Below are 22,018 nucleotides of genomic sequence, written 5' to 3' on the forward strand. Positions count from 1 at the left end.
CCCTACCCGTGATTAATAAAAGCTTAAATTAATTCATATCTGAGAAATACAGCACAGTAGCCTATCATTTTTGCTACATTTTTGTGAAGTGTTTTTGTTTAACACTTTCTCTGAAGGGCCTACTTGACTTTACTTCCGACGCTGGAAAAAATATTCAGAAATTAGTTACTGTGAGCCTGTTGTCTTTTGGGCCTTATCTTCAATGTGGTTCTCTACCAAAATAATAATAATTAAAAAAAAAAAAAAAGAAAGAAAGAAAGAAAGAAAGAAAGAAAGAAAGAAAAAAATAAATACAGTGGGCGAATCACTGCAGCTTCTACAATTGGAAATGTGTGCAACTCCCCGCTCAGTATATAGTATATGCTTTTGCTGTTGTTGTTGTTGTTGTTGTTGTTGTTGTTGTTGTTGTTGTTGTTGCTGTTGTTGTTGTTGTTGTCTGTCATTTGCTGGTGGGACAGCCTCATAACCAGCTGATGGCCGGGGACTGACAGACAGCATTGATCACATGTTTCCATCACCAACCTGCTGATCTAATCTAACTATCACCCACAGCTCCCTCCTTGTTTTTCCAGTTGTAAACACACCGTGAATTTTGGCTTGTTTCAGACCTTTTCTCCATAATAGTTCTCAAACAAAATGAGAAAAAACAGGTGTAGCCAGGCTTTGGACTAACACCATAGTTGGGAGACTACAGCTGGAAATCTGTATAAATGTAAAATTAACAATACAAAAAAATCATAATTATTATTATTATTACTATTTTTCTAATAATTTCTATTATTGCCAAATTTTATTTCCCTGTACAATACACCCATAAAATCGAATATACTTGCTCTGTGTGTTCTGTGATGCATATGTTCTTGTCTTCTCAATCTCCAAAAGACCTCGAACACAGTACATTATGTTGACAAACTTACAAATGAGTGTAAACAGGAGTTTCTTTCATATGCTTTACTACATTGCATTAGTGCGCATATATCAAATAGTGCAATACAGGTGGATACATGGATACATGAAAGATAGAATAACACAATTGAGACAGAAGTTACGGTACAGTTTTATATCTAGAACTACAGTTAATATCTACGTGCTATTGAGAGCATAGAATAACATGTTGAGACTATGATTCAACAGATTTAGTTAAGATATAAGTTTAATTAAGACATAAGACACATTTTAATAAAATCACATTTTCTTAAAATAACTATCTAAAGTGTTCACTGTTTTTCCAACGTCTTTATTTTTCTTCCTTTTCTTGCCCGCAGTCAGACAAGGAACTTCCCGTGAAGGCTTGTCCAGTTGAGTTACACACACAGCATTAGCTACATTTTCTAAATATTGTGTCATCTGGACACTCGAAGCTGAAGGTTTAGTTCATTCAGGATAATTCATGGTTATAATGCTATTCATACTCTGGAAAACAAACTTTCCACACAGGTTAGATACAGGTGCCACTTAAGACAGTTACATACGATACATCCAGCTTTGTTCATCCGAGTCAGAGTGTTCAGTCACCCAACCCTGTTCTTCTAAACCCGAATGAGCATTTAGGTCATAATGATCCGAGTCTGACATGTGAGAGCTCTTTTCTCTGGGAGACTTTTTTCCCCTAGGAGCCTCTGTTGCTCTAGGAGAGGTATCGCACAAGCAGTCACCTTTGTATTTCTCAGCCAAGCCCCAGCTCGTGGAAGCTTTGTGTGGAAAAGACTGGTCAATCAGTTTCTGGTCAATTGGAGACTTTTTTGATGCGGTGGCTCTACGGTCCCAGCTCTCTTGGCTTCCTGACAGGAGACCGAGAGCGGGCCCTGATGGATGACTCTAGTTTTATAGGAAAGCCTGAGCTTATGCAAGGTGAGCTGTGTCTGCTAGGGCACCGTGGGAGTGCATCTTGTTTTGGAGAGCGACACAGATCAGGCGACCTGTGCCACCTGCGATGAGAGGAACTTGCGTGAGGCCGTTCAACCCGAGGTGAACAATCCTGCTCCTCCCCATTTTCCACAAACTCCTGATCCTCTTCGTCCGCATAGATTGTACCTCGTTTTCGTTTAGGTACAGGAGCTTCTTCGTACATGTCTGAATAGTCACTGTAATAACCCTGGTGCTCTTTATGTTGCTCTTCCTCATTGTCCTCTCTCTCGGTCTCATGATCATCATTGTCATCATTTTCATCATCGTGATCATCACTGTCATCATCATGATCATCACTGTCATCATCATGATCATCACTGTCATCATTTTCATCATCATCATGGTTAAACTCCAGCTGCTGGGCTTTGTGATGCCCTTTAGATGTACGTGACAAGAAGCGTTCAATATTGGAACGCCAACCATCAATGGTCATGTCGGATAGACATCTCACTAAAGCATCGCTGAGATTGTCATGTACATTGTTGTTCTTCAGGATCTCAACTGTGACTCGGTTATGTGTTACCCACTCACGAAGCAAGTTGCTGCGCTTTCGGGATAGAGTGTTATTCAGCCCTAACACCATGCAGACTGCATTTCTCCTGATTTCTTCATCTTGCAGCCAAGGTTCGCTCAGCAGCAAAACGGATAGATTCTTGATCCATGAAGATACGCGTGATGTGTCGGGTAAAACAATGCAATTGGCATATCCATCATCTGCTGTAGCTGCCACAACTGAAACTGCAGATTTCAAATGTTTGAGTAATGACTGAGAAGAAGGACCAGGGTGAGCAGAAGAACTGGGAGACGGAGGTTTCTGTTGAGCAGAAGGACCGGGGCGAGCAGAAGAACCGGGAGACGTAGTTTTCTGTCGAGCAGAAGGACCGGGGTGAGCAGAAGAACCGGGAGACGGAGGTTTCTGTCGAGCAGAAGGACCGGGGCGAGCAGAAGAACCGGGAGACGGAGGTTTCTGTCGAGCAGAAGGACCGGGGCGAGCAGAAGAACCGGGAGATGGAGTTTTTTCTCTGGCAGAAGGACCGGGGGAGGGTGATGAAGAACCATCTGACTGATTGTCAGGGATTTTCTTTTTGAGTCTGCTTTGACAGGCCTCGAGTTTGAGAAGAACTACTTTTGCATTATTTCCGATCTGTATCCTATCTCTGTCTCCTTCCTCACAAGCCTTTGCCATGGACTGCCACATTTTTTGGACTTTGTTGGCACTGACCGGCTCAAAAATCATCCTGGCCATTTCCCTACTCTGCTCTTCCCCAGACCTTTTCATGTACGCGGCTGCTATCCCCATCCACTCTACCAGATGTGTCTCATACAGTTTCTGCATCATGCGGCCGTGAGCATCATTTACAGACTTCTGAATTTGTGTGTTTGTGACGTATGCAGTCCACTTATTCATGTACTCTTGGACCTTCTCCAAAGGACAGTACAACAATTCAGCTACAGCAAACGCGTTCGGGATCTCATAGTCCATGAACTTGATAGCAGTATCCACAATCTCAATAATGACTGGGTTTCCTATCAGGCTTTTTATGTACTCTGGGGTGTGGTTACACCAGCCACAGGGGTTAACGCGCATGTTGAACTTGGTCACTGCTGTCTTGTAGACTTCCTGATACATAGGCTTACCTTTGATGAAGCTGTCTCTATTTAGCTCTTGCAGAGTTCTTTTCCAGCATGACATAGGCTCACCACTTCCTTTTACGCATGCTTGCTTAAGGGCTCTGCAAAATCTGTACGTGGTGGACACATACAGTTTTTTCATCTTGTCTTGCTCATTCCGTAGCACAACAACCATGGCTAGGTTCGTTTTCTTGCCATCTTGGACTTGATTACTTCGTCTGAAGTACACACCTCGTTTCTCATTGTTCACATAGTTGAAGTTTGTCAAAGGGCACGTTATGGCCGACTCCTCAAGCCAGTCTACACTGGCTTCTCGCTTCTTTTCCAGTGTTCTCACTGATAGACCATCCATTATGCAGCACATAGGCTGTATTTTTTCCATATGTGAGACAGGAGCTTCGCTTTCAAGCTGACCCAACATATTTTTATCGTCTTGTTTCATCAGCTGACAGGACTGGATCTGTCTAAATATAGGCGTGAGTGCTGTCGGGTGTGTCGGCATTTCTAGACACAGATCCCAGAAGTCGTATCTTCCACCGGTGATCTCTTCCAATAATGCCAGACTCTTGGGTCCGGGTGCATACAGCACCTCCTGCAAAAAGTAAACCAATCCGGTGGTTCTGGTTCCAGCAAGACCCACAGCGTATGTGCCAATCATCGAGCGCGTCCTGTCACAGTATGCGAAGTTAGACTTGTGTGAAAATTGCGTAATGACCGGTATCACTTTTTTCCCATTGAAGCTGACCAGTTCACTGTTTGGTATGTAATAATATGTGTAGTTGCTGTACGTGAGCAGCATCTGTTTCAACCCGGCTCTGTCCGTTTCTTCCTTGGAGAAGGTCAGTTTGTTTCCTCCCTCAATGTACAAAATGTCCATGAGGGCGCAAATCAAACTTGGTGAGGGATCATGGGGCAAAATATCTGAAGCTGCTATAGTCTTATCTCTGATGAGCCTGTACACGTTTTCGGATTTGAACCGCTTTTCTTTCTCGGTCAGCAACTTATGACTGTTCACCATGAGCTCAGCTACTGCTTCCATAAGTCCTTCTTTGCGCTTGCAGGCAAACTCCAACGTGTCATCCGAAGGGCTGTTGTACCACGGCGGCGTCAGCGTTACTTCGAACTCCGTCTCTGACTCCATGGTGGACATCGGAATGATCCCTGTGTTCAGTCCCAATGGCGTCTCAGCAAATGAGATCCAGAAGGAAGCAGCTCTCTTTGTGTAAAGTGTAGGAGGTGCCTGGTATTTCTGGGGCCTCCCATACTATCAGCTTGGTATGCTTTTGCTTCTCTCTCCAGGATGTTTTTCTCAAACTTGGCCCAATGCCTGGTTTCCTGTCTTTTCTAAAACTTGGCCCGATGCCTGTTTTTTTTATTTTATTTTTTATTTTTTTATGTTTTTCCACACTTGGCCCTACACTGGTACAAGCACGTACAAAAGATACTCATTTGCAGTAAAATGATGAAATGTAATTAGTTACTTCCACCTCTGCAAATGAAAACAGAAACATCTGTAATTCCATCCTTGCAGAGTAGTCCAGTCATTTTATGAAAAAACCTAGGACAAATTGCAAGAGAAGCAAACTCAACTGATTTTGTATCCTCAGTTTGTCCTGAGTGAGGGAAAAAAGTCCCAAGAAATCCCATTGGTGGAAAGTTTTGAAAATCACCTCTATATGACCACATAATACCAAAAAACAGTTTTTAACACACAGGGGAAAGGGGTTCAAAATTTTACTTTCAGATATCACTATAAAAATTCACAAGATGATTACACACAAAGACAAGAAAAAAAGTCAATTACAAGTTCTTTGAATTATTCAGTTTACACATGCATATCACACATTATCTGATTTGATATAATAAGGAATATAAATGCTAGAAGAGACATTTAAACAGTGGATTAAAAGGTTACTATATATATAGTAACCTTTTAATCCACTATTCATGTGTAAAACAGTGTTTTTTTGGTATTATATGGTCATAAATAGGTGATTTTCAAAACTTTCCACCAATGGGATTCCTTGGGACTTTTTTTCCCTCACTCAGGACAAACTGAGGATACAAAATCAGTTGAGTTTGCTTCTCTTGCAATTTGTCCTAGGTTGACCCCAATTTTGGCCTAAAATTACTGGACTAGAGGGAAACGTTTTACCAGCTGAATAAAACCAGCAACTAAACTGGAAACTTTACAATCAGCGTATTCAGATTTGACCTTGCGCACATCAAAACATGTGTGCATTTCAATAACTGAGACCAGAGAGATGAACAGGCATTCATTTATTGCATTTCATCAACTTCTCTCCATGACAGCATCTTCCTTCCACTCACAACAACCAGGCAGACGGTCGCACACGTTCAGAATCAAGTTTCCATGTAAAATAAAAAAGTTTTTAAAAAAAGTTTGAGCAGCTGCAGTGAGTTTTGTGCGTTGAAGCGACAGTGGAATATAAAAATGTAACATGAAGCGATGCAAAGCGTGTAACAGTGCAGTAACATGTTGGTTTCTACCAGGATATGAAGAGAAATCCTCCTTTTTTTACTGTTTCACCAGTCAAATAAAATCGTGTTTGGACATGAGAAGCACCTCTGCAGACAAACTGTGCCAGCCACAGTAAAAAATGGCATTTTCCAACCCCCGGTTACAGCTATCAAAAATGAGTAGTGAATAAAATGAACATCAGTAAACATCAGTCTTGTTCTCCACCCTTTTGAATAAAATGTAAAAAAAACAACCAAACAAACAAACAAACAAAAAAACAACACATAACAATGCAGCATGCAGATTATGGAAAGTTACGTAGTGCAATATAAAGAGATGTGGACGATATTAAAGCTCTCTGGCATTCCTCTAAGCGTCTGGTCGCACATGCACACACACTCACACAGTCACACACACACACACACACTCCCTCTAAGGCTTTGGCAGGCGGCAGAAGTGTCATGGCGGCCCCCGGGCTCTCAGTGAGTCACCGTCTGGTTAAAGTGTCTCTTGCCGTCCAGGAAGAGCATCGACTCTGAAAACACAAAGTCAAAGTCAGCGTCACACTCTGATGTGATCTGATGTGATGCAGCGCCTCTCAACCTCTGGATTGTGGCAGATGAGGCAAACATTTACATCTCCATTCATATGTGGAACTTAAATAATAACATTTCCAAAGAAAAAACTCATTATCATATCTGCAATCTTTTTGATAGATACGTTTTATTGCTAAATAATGGATTCTTGCAATAATCGAGGGAGTTGTTCCTCATCCGATGTGAGGGTCTCAGGACAGAGGGTGTTGTTGCTGTGAAGCCTCTTGAGCCAGATTTGTGATAAATGATATTGGGCTACACAAATAAAAACTGACTTGACTTGTGTGATGATGTTAGCCCCCACAGGAGCCATTTCACTGTAGTGAAACCGTTTGTTTTGAAACTTGGCATCACTGTATAAAATAAGTCATACTATTGAATTGCAATACAGTTGTCCCTCACTATAACGCGGTTCACCTTTCGCGGATTTTTTTTTTGTGCAATTTTGCATTTTTTTTTTTTTTGTTGTTTTTTTTTTACAGCACATTGTGTTCTGCGTCCTGATTGGCTAAGGGACTGTAGACCATTGTCAATCAATCTCCTCCGTGCCGTGTCTCCCATACAGTACAGAATGTGTTCATTCTATAATACTGGACTTATTTTTCTACGAAGGTTTGAACTCTGAGAGTTTAAACAAGAGAGAAAAGTGAGAAAATGTTAATGCCTGTCTGAGAAAAGTGTATAAAGTGTGTAGTGAGGGGTTTTACAGCCTTAAAACATCTAGAATAATTGTAAAAAATAAAGCTGACTACTTCGCGGATTTCGCCTATTGCGGGTTATTTTTAGAACGTAACTCCTGCGATAAACGAGGGACCACTGTACTCAAGAACTGCAATACGTATTGAATTGGCACCCAAGTATCATGATAGTATCAGATCGAGAGGTAAACATATCGTCCCAGTTGTCTAGGCACATAACTACAGACAAAATGCTTAGTAGTCCACACCGATCATCCCGATTCAGAAAAATAATGTTGCTTTAGTTTTTTCAGAGCCAATTGAGCCGCAGCATACTGATATCAGGATCAATACTGAAGCAACCGGTGAAATGATGATGGCCTCTACGTCTGAGGATGATGCCACACAATCTGTAAATAGGGCCTGGGCTCCAAATTAGTGAACTTGTCCTTTAAGTGCTAAATCTGACCGGTGTCCTACACAGCAGAGAGCAGCTCCATCCAGACAAAACTGGACTCACCAACATCAGATATTTTACTCTTGTGTCTGTTAAGTGAGGTGGTGTTTGTGTGGACTCACCTCCGTACGTCTTCGGGACGATGTTGGGCACGTCGCTGTCCGAGGCGAAGGTGAAGTGGAAGACGTTGGTGGTGTTGTGCTGCCGGGTCAGCGGGTCGAACACCTCCGAGTGAACTCTGACCTGGATGTGCTTCCCCTCCGTGTAACACACCTGGCAGACAGGGGGAGAGAGGAGTGTGTGACGCAGCGGAACAGTGTGTGATGTCTGGGTGAAGTAATCAACCCTTTGAAACGTGGATGGACGTCAGATCTGTTGTGTTTAAATGCTCGTCAAAGAAGAATTTAACACTTTGAAACTGGACCGAGAAACTATCAGAAGGTTGCAAGAAAATTACCTGGAAATTGCAAAAAATTATAAAATAAAAAAATTTAAAAAATTAAAAAATTAAAAATTAAATTAAATAAAAAAAAATTATAAAATGATTAAAAAAAAACAAAAAAAAACTGTAGAAACTATATCTATAATTATTATTTAAAATTATGTTACAGGAAAAAAATACTTTCTTTTCTTTGACAAATTTTCAAGTCATTTTTTTGATATTTTTTTAAGGCCTTTTTTTCTAATTTTTGGGTCATTTTCTTGTAACTATTTTTTCCCCTCATTTTCGGATGAATTTCTTGTAACTGTATTTTTTTTTTTTTTTTTTGGCTAATTTTTGGGTAACTTTATTATTATTTTCTTTGCTAATTTTTTGGGACATTTCTTGTTCAGTTACTCATCGTCTTTTGCCATGTTTTTGAGACACATCAAATGATTCTGCTCAGGTTTTAAAGGGTTAAAACACACACACACACACACACACACACACACACACACACACACACTCACTCACCTGTGATGAGAGCAGCAGCAGGGAGCCGATGTCCACGGGTTTCTGGAACAGGATGTCATCGACGGCCACCAGGTTGGGTCGACAGCCTCTGCAGTGCGACACGTTGATCCCATGTTTACCAAAACAACAACAGTCAGCTCTTACTTTGAAATCTCACATCAGCGTTTAAAGGAACAGTTCACCCAAAACACAATAAAGATTTTTTTTTTTTCAGTTACCCCTAGTGCAGTGATTTGGTCTCCCTTCACTCCAATAAAACAGAGCTGGATGGGGATTCATTTGTGGAGCTCAAATATATTAAATAAAACGTTTTTAAATTATTATCATTCAGTCACTGTACTGTTCCAGATGTATTTTTCTTTTGTCTTTGAAAACCCTGATACCTAAGATGATATTGGTACTCTCAGATGAACTCTCACCCGTAGGAGCAGGCGTTGGCCCAGCCCAGCTCGTAGGCTTTTCTCATCAGGAACCCTCCAAATATCCTGTTGAAGATGTTCCTCTCCTGCAAAACACACACACACAGTTTTGTAAAATTTTTTTCAATTTTCACATCACAAAAGGAATGAAAAGCCTCTGAAACAGCGTTCAGATCACAATGGGACACAAAAGCTCTCCACTGACATGAAAACAAGTTCATTACTTTAGTGTCTGCAGCTCCTAAATGCACGCTGAGCCACTGCATCTATGAAGAGTTAGGGAAAACTATGGGATGCATTAGCTCTGTAAATAAAGAATCAGTTTAACCAAAATGCATGTGAAATTACACCGGCCACCTGCCAAATGACGGTTAATGTTGGTTATATCTGCTATTTCTGGTAGAACATGGTGAATTTTCCCACTAGGGAGGATTAAATCTCCAGCTTGGATTGTATATAAGACTGCCCTGTAACTCATTCATTCATTTTATCAGCAGGCCTTTAATGCTGGGAGGTGAAAGAGCCGACCTCTGCACCACCGTGCTGCACCATGACTTCCTTTTTTAAAATTTTGTTTTAAACTTTCTTCCTTCTTCTACATTTGACCCTGCCGGTCCTCCCTCCCTCTCACCTGAGGATGGCAGATTTCCAGTCCTTTCAGCTTGGCGTCTTCCATCCACACCGAGGTCGGAGGCAGAACTCGACTACGGAAACTAACTGTCCTAGAAAAACACACACACACAATTAGGGTACATATCAAAAAAGTCCGACCATTCAAAAGCTGTCGATTTATATTTTAACTGTAATCTACAACACAAATAATCTTCACAACAACCTCAAATGAACTGAAGGTCCTACATAATGGCCACATGACGGATTTACATATAAAAAAGGTACATTTCTTTATTTTGGAAAAGGACTGAGTGGCGTTAAAAGCAACTCTTTCATGTTGCTGTACAAAAAATACCGCCAGATACTGACAGATCAACACAAAACTAGTAGAGGGTTGCAAGAAACTTACCTGGAAATTGAAAAAAAAAGAAAAAAGAAAAAAGAAAATGACTAAAAAATGTAAAAAAAAAAATGTAGAAACTATCTATAATTATTATTTAAAATTATGGTAAGGAAAAAAATAGTTTCTTTTCTTTGACTAATTTTCAAGTCATTTTTGTGATTTTTTAAGGTTTTTTTTTTCTTTTGCTAATTTTTGGGTAATTTTCTTGTAACTATTTTTTCCCCCTCATTTTTGGGTCAATTTCTTATAACTGTATTTTTTTTCTGATTTTTGGGTCATTTTCTTATAACTTTATTATTATTTTGTTTGCTAATTTTTGGGACAATTCTTAGTTCAGTTAAAACTCCTGAGTGTATCACTGAACTGACCACTAGTGCAATATTTTACTGACCATGAGCGACAATAACCAACAACCTCTCTACCTCTCTCATGGTGCTTGTACATATTTATGTGTTTTTTGGAAAAGTTTTACAATTTGTTCCTCTTATGGTTTTTAAATTATTATCAATGCATCTGCCACAAAGTGCTCCTAACTTCATCTTGCACTTTTTGCTCAAAGACAGTAAAGGAATTGTAAATCCTAAAAGAAGGCGTTCACAGTAATTCATTGGTAAAAGTGACGGCCTCATACTGTTTGAATATTGAGGCCCACTGTCGTCTCTATCACTGGAGATGGATCAGGGTTTTCTGCTGTAGATCCCAAGACCAGGTGTGTGTTCACATTAAAAACAAGTTTGTCTGAAACTGCCATCGTACTTTGAGTCCAGCGTGTTGAGGAAGAGGCTGTGCACGATCTTCCTCTCCTCATCGGTCGGAGCCACCTTCAGTAGAGATGCAGTGCTCAGCTCCACACGGCGGGACTTATTGGCTGCACACACACACACACAAACAAGAAGGAAAGAAAGAGCATCAGTTTACATGAAAAGGAGGGACGCACAGATCATAATTTAGCCTTTTGTTTACATTACAGTCTCTTACTTTCTCCTTCCTGGAACAGCTTCTTCTCCTCCGGCCCTTCTGGCGTCAGCGGGTTCACAAAAGCTGCCCTGGAATAAAGCAGCAGGGAGGCAGAAAGACATAAAACATGAGCACAGAGAACACACAGTCAACATGAATGAGAGAGAGAGGAGAGTGTGTGTCGCCTACCTTTTGTTTTCTGGGTCTCGGGCCACCATGACGAATGTGGCATCCAGAACTGGTCTGTACGCTCCGTCATGGAACTGAGAAAAAAAAAAAAAAAATCACAAAAGTTTACCTAATGGATTTGAAACACACGTCTTGATGAGAGTCATTTTAAAAAATGTATCTGCTGAACACATTTACTGCGACAGATGGAAGGATAAATGTGTTCAGTGGTTACAGTTCGATCTAATTTCTCCTGAAACCGTTCTTGTTTTTTTTTGTTTTTATTAATCCCAAGACTTGTATTTCTAATCCACATGATCCACTGTGGACATAAGAGAGCTTCAGAGTTCACTTTGATAGAGCCGGACTAATGACTCCCATAGACTTCAAGTCTTTATGCCAAGCTAATGCAAAAAATGCTACCCATAGGAACTGAACCACCAAAAATGTTCCTTTTCTTATTCTTTTAAACACATTTTAAGTCTTTTAATAAAGGCTTTGAAATTATGACAGCATGATCATGGTGTCATTTCATTCAACACTACTCTCCCATTAGTGTTTTTATTCATTTATTGTTTTAACCTTGGAGTCTTTGACACTTCTGCGCCTGATCTCCTACATTATGTCAGGTGCACTTATGATGCCAAGGCTATCACTGCTAACACATCACATTTACTTATATAAAAATGTGGTGGATTATCATTACTGAGCCTTTCCGCACAAGTGGGATACATTAGTCACACTGCCCACCTGAGACATGTGCATCTTGGCTTCGATGGAGGTCTTCCCCACCCACGTCACATGACCGGTGAACTTGATGTCGCAGTCGGGATAGATGATGTGCTGCCTCATGTCTGACGCACAAACAACAACACACACACACACACACACACACACACACACACACACACTTTACTGCCGACATGAACGGGTCAACAACAGGGGACTGTTTAATGTGTGAAGTGTTGAGTCCGACACCTCTGACAGAAGCATTTCAGTCTGAGGATGCGTTCACAACAAACATGTTCTGAGCGGCTTGTAAACAAACCAAGACTAACCAAACTGAAATGTGCAACAAGCTGGGAGTCTTACCTATTTTGTCCACCAGGGCGGTGACAATGGACAGAGGAGACCGTGGCAGAGCCGGATTATGAGTGTGAGAGTAAGAGATCAGGACTAAGAAGAGAGAAATAAATAAAAGGAAAATGGAAAGAATGAGGGATAAAAAACAATGGAGAGCTTAGTTATTCACACTCGTGTCTATTAACGTTATAAGAGCAGGAAATGTCTAAAACTGCTAGTTACATGCAAATTTGGCCTATGTAAATAACATATTATCAACCACAACCAGAACTGACAAGGATACAGCTGCTGGCTGGTGCTTAGTTCCTAAATATTATGTATAACATTATATATTAAATAATGTGGTACCTGCTATACTATCCAGGTCCTCCAGGATTCTTCCGAACCTGAAAAGAGGCAGATGAGTGTGTTCTTACATGAATAAGTCTGTATTTGTGCCTAGACACACACACACATCAGAAAAAAGTGAGCACCAGTGTGGAAACATCAGCTTGGGTGACGATATATTTGATTAAATTAGACAAGCGACACGTCCAGGGTGACGTGTTTGTCCGCTCGCTGCACTGAAGTGGTTGATCTCAATCTAAACCTTAAACATACAGCACGTTAAGTGATAGCAGGCGGCTAGAATCATCTCACGAGTAAGATAATGCAAACTTGCAGCTACTCCAAAGCTAGACTGTGACCAGCCTGAAATGATATGCAGTCAAATCTGACAGTTTTATGAAGGAGACCGGTCAAATGTATGCAAAATATATAACAGTCACATGTTGTCTGGAACTACTAGGACTACTTTCCTCTGTAGGAAGTGAGGGAGGAAGGTCTACACAGCAGATAAATATGTAGTTTCTTACAGGAATCATTCCAAAAAGTAGCCTGGCGATTTTAACTAGGCTATAGCGAGTTAATTATGTTTAATTTTAAAATGTTATAAAGCTACAGGTCATATAAAAATGCACCAGGATAATATTAGTTGCCCATTACCACTCAACATACTGTATGCTGTGTTAGTATGGGACACCAGAGCCAGGAAAGCATGGCTGATTTTGGTGTTTATGTTGTCATTGCAGAGCAGCAGGCTGGTCTTCCTCTAGCCTTCACCCCGGGGTGGTTTCGTGGTGCTGCTGCGTACCTGACAGTGTTGTGGTAGGTCAGGTATTTCTCTCGGAGCTGCGGCTCGGAGCCCAGCGGCAGGTGGACCTCGATGTAGCTGTCCTTCATCCTCCGGGCGGGCAGATCGGCCTGAGACTTGGCCAACATGGACGACAGCGACACGCGCTCCGCTAGGGCCTGCTGGTGGTCACTGCAGAGAGAGAGAGAGAGAGAGAGAGTGTAGCTAATCTAAAATACGACTCTGTAACTTCATTATACCATCAAAGAGGCTCTGAATTAAAGTAAGACACTTGAATATAGTGGGTGTCTTTAATTGCAAGTATCTGAATGGGTGTACTAATACAAATAACCAAATTAATATGAAAACTGACAAATAAATTGTTTACTAGGCTTTCCACCAATCTGATTGGCTATATCGGATCGGCCAATATTTTGCATTTTATACAGTTTGTGTGATCGGCTGTAATGTCTTAATTCGCTGATCCGATCAATGACGTCATTGTCGTGTTGAAACTTTTTGCAGATGCTCCCGTTGCATTGTTTTATCTGTCTCATTTACTCCGAAGAAGTTCCACACCACCGCCATGTTAGTTTTGAGCCCTGTCACTATGTGACGGACAATAAAGTTTTTTGAATCTTGAATCCTTCGCTGTCGGATTCAAACAGACATGTCGGTGGTGTGGGACTTCTTCAAAGTTTGGGGCACGGCAAAGATTGTTAAACATTAGCAAAAAATGCTCGAGAATACTTTTGTTGATACTCAGTAAACGGTACACAAGTATATAAAGTAAATAAATAAGTTATTTAAATAGACATATTGCTCCCCCTTGTGATCGGATTGGTGATCGGTTTATTTAAACTGACTCATCGGTGATCGGCCCCAAAAATCCTGATCGTGTAAAGCCTATTGTTTATTGCACCAAAAAGATGCTGTACCAAGACAAACCAATCCAAGACATCCAACTATTAGACAAAGAAGGTCTAATCCAAGATATCCAGCAACTGTACCAAAAGCATCTAATGCAAGATGTCCAACTATTAGACAAAGAAGATCTAATCAAAGATATCCATCTAATGTACAAAGATAATCTAATCCAAGATATCAAACTATTGTGCAAAGAAGATCTAATCCAAGATATCCAGCAACTGTACCAAAAGCATCAAATGCAAGATGTCCAACTATCAGACAAAGAAGATCTAATCAAAGATATCTATCTAATGTACAAAGATAATCTAATCCAAGATATCAAACTATTGTGCAAAGAAGATCTAATCCAAGCTTTCCTTCAGATGGATGACCTGAAATCTAAATTTAACAAAAAAAAAACAAAAAAAAGTCAGTGAATTCCAGCTGTCTTAGAGTTATCTTACTGCACTTTATATCAATTACAAAACACTGTAGTAACATGTGATCAGTTCTGTATCACAATACATCTGATAATGCTGTTTAGCTGTTACCATGGCAACAGCCTGGGTTCGTCCCTGACTCAAAGTGAGGCAGGCTTTATGGTGATGCCACAGGAAACCGGTGGAACCTGGTTTAAAAGTTATGACAGTCGGCAGTCTAGGTGATTCGACAGAGGGAACGCGAGGACAACATGACCACGACGCGGACACGACCGAGTGAAGCACGAGGTGCAGCGAACTGGTTTCCCCACTGCTGAGGCCAACTCCCAGTCTCCTGCATGTTACATCATCAGTGTCAGTACAGGACACTGATGATGATCAATTTATTTCTATTCTCACAGATTATACTTTTTTTTTTTTTTTTTTTTATACTGTTTTTCCAGGTTTTCTATGCAGGCTCTCATCTTGTTTTTCCAGTGCATGTAAACGCTAGATCCCATTTACAGTAACCGACTGGTGTAAGTTTATATTCTGGTTATTTGTGACCTGAATATGTCAGCTGGGCCACTCCGGCATGTAAACACCTGATTCTATCAACTGCTGGGCTTTGGAACAGTCAAGTTCAGCACATTTCCCCACACTATTTCCTTATTTTACATATTTCCTAGTTTTACAAGCCGTTCTCTTGGTGTTTGACGAGAACACAGTGGCAGATGATGGCTGGAAAAATCACACACAAACATGTAGCTATTTGATTTCTCTATTAAAACGGAAGCACCTCGACAACCATGAAACATTTCCAATATGTGTTACAGACGACAGAACACAGCCTCAAACTGCCTTTAGGCTAAAATAAAGGCCTGTTGTTGTTGTTGCTAAGTGAAGCTGTATTATTTAATCAGTGAAAATAATAAATAAAGCTCCTTATTGAAATTACGCAGCAGACAAGAGTACCTTAGATGGGATTTGTGCATTAAGTGATACATGTGTACTTGAATAAATGAATAAATAAAAGTTCCATGGTGACAGCATATCCCAAATATGACTGAAGCTGGAATAAGCCTCATCACTGGGACATTAATGCCCATATAAATATAACACAGATGGTTCATTACCTCCAGTTAGTGGAAGCTCCCACTATTTCTCTCAGCCTGTTGCGCACTGAAACACAGAGAAGAAACACTCAGACGTGTGTGTGTGTGTGTGTGTGTGTGTGTGTGTGTGTGTGTGTGTGTGTATGTGTGTGTGTATATGGTAAATCGGGGCAGGGAAGCACCCGGTGTTCATGGGTGTTTGTTTCATACTGTCTCTGTTACAACACAACAACAAAGCACAGCCGCCTTTCTCTTTGTTTGGTGGGTGTGTGTGTGTGTGCATTTCTTTACACATATAATTAATCCTCAGTAAGACAATAATTATTTATTATCACAAAACTGAAACGTAAAGATGAATAAAAATATCTACAGTTTCAGTTTTGGACAAGTTATGACAACCCAATGTGTTTTAATCATTTGTAAACATCTCAAAGTACACACGTTTGTCGGGTTTGATGATATAAAATCTTATTACAATAATTTTAACTTATAAAATATTCCAGTTGGGATGACTCACGATTTTAGTGGAAATGCTCGTTATTTTCATGGAAAAAAAAGGTGTTAAAACAGGCAATAAGTGTTTCTGCGCACCTGAGGAGAGAGTCCTGACAGGTGCGAAAGGGAAAAAGAGACGTGTGAAAACACACACACACACACACACACACACACTGTCTTCACTTGCTCAGCATGTAGTTACAGCGAGTGCATCGTTTCCGTCAGGGCCTAACGAAGGTCTTTGACTGAAATATTACACTTTATATAAATACTGGGCAAGTAAACACAGGCGTGTATTATATTTTTTACATTTCACACTGAAAAAAAAGGTCAAAATGAGTGTGATTTTTGCTGCGGTCTGAACCAAACAAACATATTTTCTAAGCATATGATTTGTGCAACAGGGCATCTCTGCAAAACTACAATATATAATTAATAACAGCATTTTATCACACATTTTACCTTGATGTTGCGCTTCATTATACTGTGATTTCAATAAAATTTCAATTACTTGTTCAGCCATAGTTTTGGGGTAATTCGTTTTGACAACATCACTAATCTGATGATTTGCATGTTTGACTGATACACAGTTAAATGTACAATGTCCTCTGGCTTGCTGTTTGCCTGGGAGACAATATAAAACAAGAGAGAAACCACAAAACAGGCAGGTGGGAAGAGAGAGCAGCCAAATGGAGATGAACATCACGTGGGAACAAGCAGCGCCTGAACACTGCAGCTCGGCGCCACAGAAAGCAAAGAAAATCGTCTAAAAGTAATTAGTAGAAATCCCCAGAAAATGCAGCAGGGAACATTCAGCTCCACTGCCGAGTGTGAGGAGAAAAAGGGCGTCCAGCCGAGCGTCAAATCTAAACGCACCGAAAGTTAACAGATGCAGAGTGAAGGGTCAGCGGCTGGGCGTGAGCCAAGCTGTGCGTCAGGACAGAGTGTGTGTGTGTGTGTGTGTGTGTGTTCACCTGGTGTGACAACATGCAGGAGAAATGGGAAACAACTAAAGGAGGAGGAGGAGGAGGAGGAGGAGGAAGAGAGTGGAGAGCGGTTAATGAGATAGTCAGGGTTTATCTCGGTTTACCAACACACACCGTTGGACACGTGTAAGTGTGCGCTTCCTGTGGAGAAACAAAACATGATCAAAATGGTGCAGGGGTCAAGGGTCAAGGGTCAGGGGTCAGGGGATGGACTGGATTGGGGGGGTGGGGGTCAGTGTTTGGTCAGGTTGGTTCACCAGAGACTGCATAACAAGAACATATGTTTATTTTTGCTGTATATTTGGACATTATAACACTGCAGCCTACAGAGCCAGGATTCTTTTTAGAGCCAGGGGAGTCGCCCCCTGCTGGCTGTTACAGAGAATGCAGCTTTAAGACACTTCAGCCTCAGGTTTGAGAGTTGGAGGTTGGGGCTGGTGGTTCACACACACATTTAAAATACATTCCCAGGTTAGAGACAAGGCTGTGGCTTCACCAGCTGAGGGTTTATTATTACACACTTTTGAATTATTGCATCATGGCAAGTATGCAAAAGTCTTTTTACCTCTTGCATAGTGAAAAAATGTCCCCACTCGAAACTCATGGCAGCAGATTTAAAGCACAAACACACACAATTGACACCTTCAGGAAACCCAGAGGGAAAACTGAATATAAAAATGTGGTTTATCAACCTTTTTTATTTAACTTATTATAGCATAAGCTAATTATTTGAGAAGTTATGCATGATTAGTAGTTTTTAAATTCAAATTTGAGACAAAATTTCCTCTATCCCTGATTTGAGAACCACTGGGTTTGACCCGTCGCTGCATGGCACGTCGTCACAATCTGTTTGTAAATTCACTCAGTAGCTGTCCACTGCTGCACCATATGAAAACAGCTTGTTCTGACAGTTTTACCTGAAATAAACATTCTCTACATTTGTCTAAACCTGTCTACTTCCTGGCTGCAGACCTCAGGACTCAGGAGGCCAATCGAACTGGTGTGCAGTGCCAGACTCTTAACGTCAGTGATTTGTTTACAACCCTAGGTAAGACACTCCTATATGAATGCAACAAAAACAAATATGTGTGCATGAGACAGGGTGTGGGATACAAAATTACAGTCTGGCCCCATCTCCACCTGGCAGAAAAATGCATCTCCACATGCATCTCGCCTGATCACATCTCAGTTTCCAGCTCTATACACAAATAAACACCAATCATTTCCATTTGCATTTTTCCCTTTAAGATGAGAGAGAGAGAGAGAGAGAGATGTATTGTCATGCATGTGTTGACAGTGTTGCATGTTGTCATTTTAGAGAGCCCCTGAAAGTTTCTTGCATCATGTTTTTAGGGGATCTCATGTCTTATTAAGGGCAGCTGAGCTCCTCCTGCTCCCCTGTAGTTCCAACCTGCAGGCAGACAGAGTTTGTGTTTTTATTCATGAACCAGCTGATTTACAGCCGAGCTGCACTTCAGTTTGCATTTGATCCATCAGCTGACAGTTCAGCTGCTGGCCAGAGTCAGGTAAGATATTTTTATCTACTGGAAAAGCGACAGTCTGGCCAGTGTCGGGGTGTCAGGCTGGACCAGAGCTGAAGACAGAGGACGGCAGGTGAGTGGGTGGTCCTTCAAAACGTCTTGGCTCACCTGTCTGTTTAGATTTCTAATGCAATGAGGACAAAAGTGTCTCAGGCCTCAGAATGCATCCTGAGCGTTCAAATCTCGAGACGCACTTAGGATGCATTGCTTTACACCTGAACTTAGAGGTGTCAGCTTGAGATCAGATCACACATGACGCATGTTCACGCCAGGTGGAAACAGGGCCTCTGGGGGCGGTGCAGGAAGTGCAGGTGCCGCCTTACCTTCAGCCATATCTGGCGCCCTGCCGCTCTTAGCCACGCGCCCCGCACAGAACGCCCTGGTCGTCAGGGACGCCGTCGACCGTAGCAACAGGAACCTGCCACCAACACGGAGCAAAGCACACAGCATTATGGCCAAGCACTCAGATTACACACACTCCTATTTATATCAGTGTGAAAGGCATGCAGCGTGTTTGCAATGCCTGGCCTACTGCCCCAGGAGCAGAGGGCACATGCCATCAGCTCCTTTCAACACACACACACACACACACACACACACACACACACACACACACACACACACACACACACACACAGCTTGCTGCATGATAACCTAATGCTTGTTCATTTTTTCCGCTTGCCCCACCAAGCAGCCACGCCCCTTGTCTAAACAGCCTCCACCCACTACCTGGGCCCGGATGGCTTATCCAGGTGGCGCTATTCTTGCATTTTTCCCCCACACTGGCCCTCATAACAGCCGCACAGACAGCATACCTAACAGCTGACCTGTGACCCTGTGACCTGTGACCCTGACACGGTCACCTGGCCAAACCCTGCCGGGGCTGCGCACAGATCCACGCCTTTAGCAGCTAGCGCGGCTAACGCTAGCGAGCAAGTTCAGCCATCTAAAACATGATTTTCAACGGAGTCAGAGTTTATAACACTAACCTCTGTGATAGCATTTTGGTTGGGCAGTGTGAGCGACAAAGGCTGAGGGAGTCCGGTGATGGGAAGCGGCCGATGTAAAAGAGAGAAGTAGCGTGAGAGAGGAGGGTTTTCTCCGCGGAGAGAGAGAGAGATGCCGGACCAGACGAGGATGGTCTGCTTCCGCCTCGCCCTCAGGCCCCGCCCCCAGCACATGACGTCACGCATCAAAACAAAGCAGAGCTCATGGTTGAATGACAAGCATTTTATTGTAATTGCATGACACTGAGAATTACTCTATATTTTTGTCTGTTTGTTTTTGTTGTTGTTGTTGTTGTTGTTGTTGTTGTTTTTTGTTTCTATCCAAACGTGTTTGTATTAATCTGAATTGTCAATAAAGATTTGAATTTTTTTTTTTTTTTTTAAATGGTTGAATGACAAGACAAGACAGCCCATCAAATTAGAACCCACAGATATTATCTCAAAATCTGAATATAAAAACAAAGCAGTATGCTTCATAATAAATCTTATGACTCTAATGGGTCAGTTTCACATCCACAGGATGAAATTTTCCAAGACCCTACCTAACTTTAATGTTTTTGCTGTAGAATTAAAATGTTATAGTGATACTTTAGAGGTAATGACAAATAAGAACTGTGAACGCACACTTCTGCGTATATATATATATATATATATATATATATATATATATATATATATTAATTTACACTTAATGTAACTGTTATTTTCTTTGTATACTTTGTGAAATCCTTATAGCCCGATTGTCTGTATTTCTCTTGATGTCAAATAAAGATTTGCATTAAAAAAAATGGCTGTATGACAAGTTTTTCTTTTTGTTCGTTTGTTTGTTTTGTTCCTCCTCCTTATTCTTCTTTTTCTTTTTCTTCTCCTTCTTCTTCTGCATTTAAATTTATTTTATTTATTCTTTATCTGTTCTTCCAGGGAGTCTGGGTCCAGACTCCAGACAACAGCACAGTTCATTTCACATTAAAAAAAAAAAAAAAACACCAACAATTTCACATGATAGAAAACAAAACAGTACATAACAAGACAAAATTCCTCTTGCTCTTCACTCTTTGCTCTCATCACTTAGCATAACTTCAGTTTTTAAAGTGTTGCAGGTGTGAAGGAATGACAAGTGTCTGGGGAAGCAGGAAAGTGTGTGTCAGTCACTGTGACTCTGTTTTACCTGCATTCATCTGTCAGATTATCTGTATGCCAGTTATATATCAGTTAAAGGAGAACACACTGATAACAGCAGTGTTTGATTTAATATGTGCATACAGAGTTCATTACTTAGTGTAGTATGTTAGTTATGTCCTTGGCATGTAAACACATATTTCAATGGTGTTGACCTGCTGTGAATGTGCATAAAGTGCTTTTTCCAGTTTCACAAGCAGCACCTGTGGCTTTTTATCCCCACTTAACTTATTTAACTGGACAGACTGTGTCAGCAAGAGCAGCAGACATCAAATCCAGTCCATCTCCTCTTGGCTCTTAATCACAATTCTGTTTCATTTTCGCTGCACGTCCAAATTCACTAAACAGGCATGGAAAATATCCAGGTTTCAGTCACAGGTCACTGTAATTGTGCTGAATGTCATAGGTGTGTGTTCATGTGGAATGCAAAACTATTAAAATATTAATTCTGTATAATTATCCCTGACCTTACATAATCTGGCCCAACCTTACAGAGCTGCCTTACATAAGTGGGTGGAAGTAATGAATTACCTTCTCTCCTGTAATTGTAACAGAGTAGATTTTTGCGTGCATTGTGAGTATTCTTTTTTATTTGCATAAATAAAGGGCTCCATGCATGGATTCCGGTACAATGTGCAACGTTTTTTTTTCACCATTTCATACAACAGGGATCCATGCATGAAGCCATGTAGTGTGCAAACGTTTTTGTATCCCCCTAAGTCACGTGGACTCACATTAATTTCCTGGAGACATACCCTAACCCCAACCTTGACCTAATCCTAACCTTAACGTAATTCTAATATTAATCTAATCCTAAACTTAATGTAATCCTAACCTTAATCTAATTTTAACATTAACCTCATTCTAACCTTAATCTAATTCTAGCCTAACCTAACCCTAACCTTAA

General features: G+C 41.0%; 1 protein-coding gene across 2 annotated transcripts; it reads right to left on the reverse strand.

The window, feature by feature from the left end:
- Positions 1-5,807: 5,807 nt before the first annotated feature.
- Positions 5,808-20,083, reverse strand: acot9.1 (acyl-CoA thioesterase 9, tandem duplicate 1). 2 transcript variants are annotated; one of them, XM_030079278.1, is made up of 16 exons: positions 19,915-20,083; positions 19,249-19,343; positions 17,499-17,525; positions 15,925-15,970; positions 13,482-13,652; positions 12,698-12,735; positions 12,359-12,442; positions 12,017-12,120; positions 11,288-11,361; positions 11,120-11,187; positions 10,898-11,009; positions 9,758-9,848; positions 9,127-9,212; positions 8,708-8,795; positions 7,875-8,025; positions 5,808-6,557 (listed from the first exon to the last, which is right to left on the reverse strand). In XM_030079278.1, exons 1-16 carry the CDS (start codon positions 19,926-19,928, stop codon positions 6,502-6,504), a joined length of 1,305 nt encoding a protein of 434 aa, XP_029935138.1. In that variant the 5' UTR covers positions 19,929-20,083; the 3' UTR covers positions 5,808-6,501. The 2 variants fall into 2 exon arrangements, with proteins under 2 accessions (XP_029935138.1, XP_029935139.1); XM_030079279.1 differs by lacking the exon at positions 17,499-17,525.
- Between the last annotated feature and the right edge of the window lie 1,935 nt (positions 20,084-22,018).

The sequence above is a fragment of the Myripristis murdjan genome, chromosome 20, assembly GCF_902150065.1.
Source record: "Myripristis murdjan chromosome 20, fMyrMur1.1, whole genome shotgun sequence".
NCBI lineage: Eukaryota > Metazoa > Chordata > Actinopteri > Holocentriformes > Holocentridae > Myripristis > Myripristis murdjan.

Coding starts and splice junctions, on each gene's coding strand:
- acot9.1 (XM_030079278.1), bottom strand. Junction 11,010..11,119: donor GCTGTTCCAGGAAGGAGAAA/GTAAGAGACTGT, acceptor GTGTGTGTGCAG/CCAATAAGTCCCGCCGTGTG. Junction 8,026..8,707: donor TGCTGCTGCTCTCATCACAG/GTGAGTGAGTGT, acceptor CCTGTCTGCCAG/GTGTGTTACACGGAGGGGAA.